At 35.5% G+C, this 4,124-nt stretch overlaps 1 protein-coding gene across 1 annotated transcript; it reads left to right on the top strand.

Annotated features, from left to right (window-relative positions):
- Positions 1-1,459: 1,459 nt before the first annotated feature.
- Positions 1,460-2,558, top strand: LOC110098307. The gene is made up of 2 exons (XM_020825092.2): positions 1,460-2,172; positions 2,282-2,558. The coding sequence occupies exons 1-2, from the start codon at positions 1,460-1,462 to the stop codon at positions 2,556-2,558; spliced, it is 990 nt and encodes a 329-aa protein (XP_020680751.2).
- The last annotated feature ends 1,566 nt before the right edge of the window (positions 2,559-4,124 follow it).

Raw genomic sequence — 4,124 nt, 5'->3', positions numbered from 1 at the left:
ACTTTGAAAAAAAAAAATTCTGCATCAATTTGAAAAACTAATTTTTTATCCCAGGTTTATCATTTTGAAAGGCTCTTCGACAAAACTGTCGCTTTTAGGTGCTCTCTGACATCTAATATAGCATTCTTTGTATAACTAATATTTTCTGCGACAAACAGAGATGCATATTTCGGGTAATGGCGTCTACATTCTAATCCGTTTATTCCATTTTTTAGACTGTTACTAAATCACTATTTATTCACATAAACAAAGATGGATTTAAGTAATTTCTGCTTCATTATCTTAAAATTTGGTGGATATTGGATTGAAGTGCACGGTTAGAGTCAAACAAAGTATGTGGGTGGAAAGCTGAAAACCTTAAAGCTTCACAGAGATGAAATCAATTTAATGTTGCTAAAAGAAGGAGTTCAAGCACTTTGTCATTGGATTCGGGGTCAACCATTCGACTTACACTATCATGTTAACGGGACGTCACCGAAAAATTATAAATTGATTTCAACTGATGCAGATGTAGATGACATGCTTAGCATTTCTTATGAAAGGAATAGTATTGAGGTGACGGTTGCAATGAAATATCAAGAAGAAGATATCTCCCAATCTCAAAACAATCAAATTGATGTAGACAAACAGTTTACTGAAATGCATCAATTTAGCTCAATGATTGGAGAAGATAATGATATTGTTGTAGATGATATGTGCGATGATTTCTTTATACCCCAAATTGATGAGGCAAACAGTCTATGTGTTGGTTCACGGTTTGAAAATGCCCAGAGTTTGAAGCAAGCAGTACGGTCTGATGCAATTTTTTAGAATTGTGCTATAAAGATTAAGGAGAGTGACAAATCTAGAGTTATAGTTACTTGCACATACAGAGGTTTTTTATGAAGAGTACGTGCATCATTGTGTCGTGATGGTCACTCCTTCGAAGTTAGAAAAATGGAATCAACAGATTTATGCCCTGTGGTCAATAGAGCAGAAAATAAGCAAGCTACAACTAGTTGGGTGGCTCAAGAAATCAAGGACATTGTCAAGAGAAATCCTGATATCACACCGAAAGATATTAGCAATAACTTGGAGACAACTTACGGGTTATCATTGCCATATATGAAAATTTGGAGATCAAGAGAGTTAGCAAGAGATGTAATGTTTGGTTTTGTCGATGATAACTACACGTGGGTGCCTATGCTAAGGTCAGAGTTAATTAACAGGAATCCTAGATCTCACATTACATACATGTGTGAAAGCGAAGGAAATGCATTTAAGAGATTTTTTGTTAGCTTCAAAGTTTGTATTGAAGGTTTCATAGCTGGATGTAGATTCTTAATTTGATGTTTTCCACCTCAAATCGAAGTATCTTGGCGTATTGCTATCCGCAAATTGTTTGGATGGAAACAATGGTTTGTACACAATCGCATATGCTGTTTCTGAATCAGAATCTAAGAAATAATGGGAGTGGTTCATGAGGAACTTGTCTGAAAGTTTTGGCGGTGAAATTGAACATTTAGCCTTCATGTCCGACATGGAGAAGGGGCTTGGCAAAGCTATAAAATTTATTTTTCTAAATGTTGAGCATAGAGTGTGTATGAGACACTTGTGGAAGAATACTAAAAAAATGTTTCATTGTGAAGATGGCATCGGGCTTCAAAATTTGGTTTGGACGGCATCAAACACTTATATCCTAAATGTTTGGCATATGAAACTTGAGGAGATCTTCAAAATAAGTCCACAAGTATATGCGTACTTGAATTCTTTGTCACGTAAGTGGTCTAAGGCAACATTTTCAGAGCACATTAAAAATCATTCCAATACAAACAACATGTCAGAATCGTTTAATGCTTGGGTTGAAGAAGCTAGAAATAAGCCAGTCGTTGATTTGGTAGACATGATTAGGGCCAAGATTATGGAACAACGATCTCAAAGAAATGTAATTTCCTCCTCTTGGAGAGGTCAACTAGTTCCTCATGTGGAAGAGTACATCAGGGACATCACAACGAGGAAAGAGCATTTTATAATTCATCAGTCAACGTTGACTAGAGCTGAAGTTGAGGGTCTTCATGAAAGGCATGCGGTCGACCTAGAAAAGAAGGATTGTACATGTGAACTTTGGCAATTAAGTGGTCTACCTTGTCTACACAGTGCTGTATACATTGGTACTACACAACATTCTTTATGGTATACATGTTGATGATCACTACCATGTGTATAGGTATATTGATAAAGCCTTGTACACTTCCTCTTTATTTGTCATGTTGGTTATCTAATTTTTTTCTTAAATTATTAGGTACAAATTGGCATATGAGGGCGCAATATCGACCATACCTGGTAAGGAGATGTGGGTTGCAATTAGTGATGGGGAGGTTGTTACAACGCCACTTTCACTAAGACCACGTGGTAGACCCAAAAAAAGGCGAATAAAGAATTTCTTAGAAACAGGGAAGAAAATGAAACTTGGACACAGGTGTAGTCGTTGTAATTTAAGCGGCCATCATAGAAGTACCTGTAAAAATCCATTAAATGGGGAAGGTGACGAGATTGGATATACGTCGTCCACAATATAGTTCTGATTTCACGTTGGATCACAGCAATACAAATTTTTGGATTTTGCTTTGTGTTGGATTAGACCAACATTTAGTTCTGCTTTTATTGGATATCGATTTTGTGCTCTATTTTTTTTTTTGTCTTTTGAATGGATAGCAATATTAAGAGCAATACGGCTTTTGTGCTATGTTTTTTTGTCTTTTGAATGGATAGCAATATTAAGAGCAATACATATTTTGTGCTCTATTTTTTGTCTTCTGAATGGATCCCATACATTTCTGTTGAATTACATATGCAATAGAACTTAAACTAGTATGAATGAGAGGATGATATAGAATTAAAACATGAATATAACTTACAATTCACAACAGAAGTTCTACTTTTATATTTAATAACAAAATCAAGTACATTAGAGTTTCTTTGTAACATTCAAAGTTACATTCATTTGCAATTACAAGTCTTCGATAGCGAATTGACGACAACAACAGCAACAAGTAAAATAAGGATAACCAATAAGAATTTAATTTGAAGCAACTCATATGTAACTGAAACTGCATGCTTGGAATGATCTTCTGATGTTTTTCCACTACTTAAGTGATTCATATCTTCTAGTTTATCATTTTCTTCATCAATCCACTTAAAATATATACAATCATCTTCCGATCTATTTTGGGGGCAGCTATAGAATTTTCTTCCGAGATTATTAGCTTTGTAGCAAGTATAGATTTGACATTACAGATTACAACGACAATAGATTGCATTGTTTAGGCTTCTCGTTGAGGGAGTCGAGCGGCTCGAACTCATGTTCGATATTCCAAATAACTGCAATAACAAAACAAATAGAAATATGTATTCAACATCTAATATGCGCTGATATGTATTCAACGGATATTCCAACTCGAATATGTAAAAATTTGGGAAGAAAATCTGAGCAACATCCACAATGTCAATACATATATGCATTTGGTTTTCATTCAACATTTGAAAATCTAATTGAATACAAATAAAATTTTGAAAATCTAATCTTTCATCCACATTGTCAATACAGATATTCGCTGGTTTTCATTCAGCCATCCCTCAACATCAAATAAAAAATTAAGGATTAAATATCAAAATCTATCATTCTGCTTTGGGCGCAAAGCTTCATTCAAGACCTTCTTCCCAGAAGGCGGTGAGATGTGGATGCGAGAGGGTAAGAATCCCGGATCAGGCAAAAATATGAAAAGTTCGTTCTAATGTACAAGAAAACATCAAGAGGAGGCTAAACAACATTTTGTTCTCGAAGATGAAAAAGAAACGGTAAAATGGAGAGGAAAATACCTAGCCGAGCAAGGGAGACGAACTGAAGGCGAATCAGAACCTCTTCTCGCAACCTCTTGTTCTCGAAGATGAAAAAGAAACGGTAAAATGGATAAGAGAATACCTAGTCGAGCGAGCGAGGGAGACGAACAAAAGGCGAAGCAGAACCTCTCGTCGAGACGTGTTTTGACAGAGCAAACGGGAACGTGATACATCTATTGAAGTGGTAGAAGTGTAAAAACTTAAGTTTGGGTGTGAGATAAGTAAATAGCTATGTTTAAGATGTT

This window comes from Dendrobium catenatum, unplaced genomic scaffold (genome assembly GCF_001605985.2).
Source record: "Dendrobium catenatum unplaced genomic scaffold, ASM160598v2 fragScaff_scaffold_1089, whole genome shotgun sequence".
NCBI lineage: Eukaryota > Viridiplantae > Streptophyta > Magnoliopsida > Asparagales > Orchidaceae > Dendrobium > Dendrobium catenatum.
The sequence above is the reverse complement of the archived record's forward strand: the minus strand, read 5'-3'. Positions and strand labels throughout refer to the sequence as shown.

Coding starts and splice junctions, on each gene's coding strand:
- LOC110098307 (XM_020825092.2), top strand. CDS start 1,460: ATGAGGAACTTGTCTGAAAGTTTTGGCGGTGAAATTGAACATTTAGCC. Junction 2,173..2,281: donor ACTACACAACATTCTTTATG/GTATACATGTTG, acceptor TTAAATTATTAG/GTACAAATTGGCATATGAGG.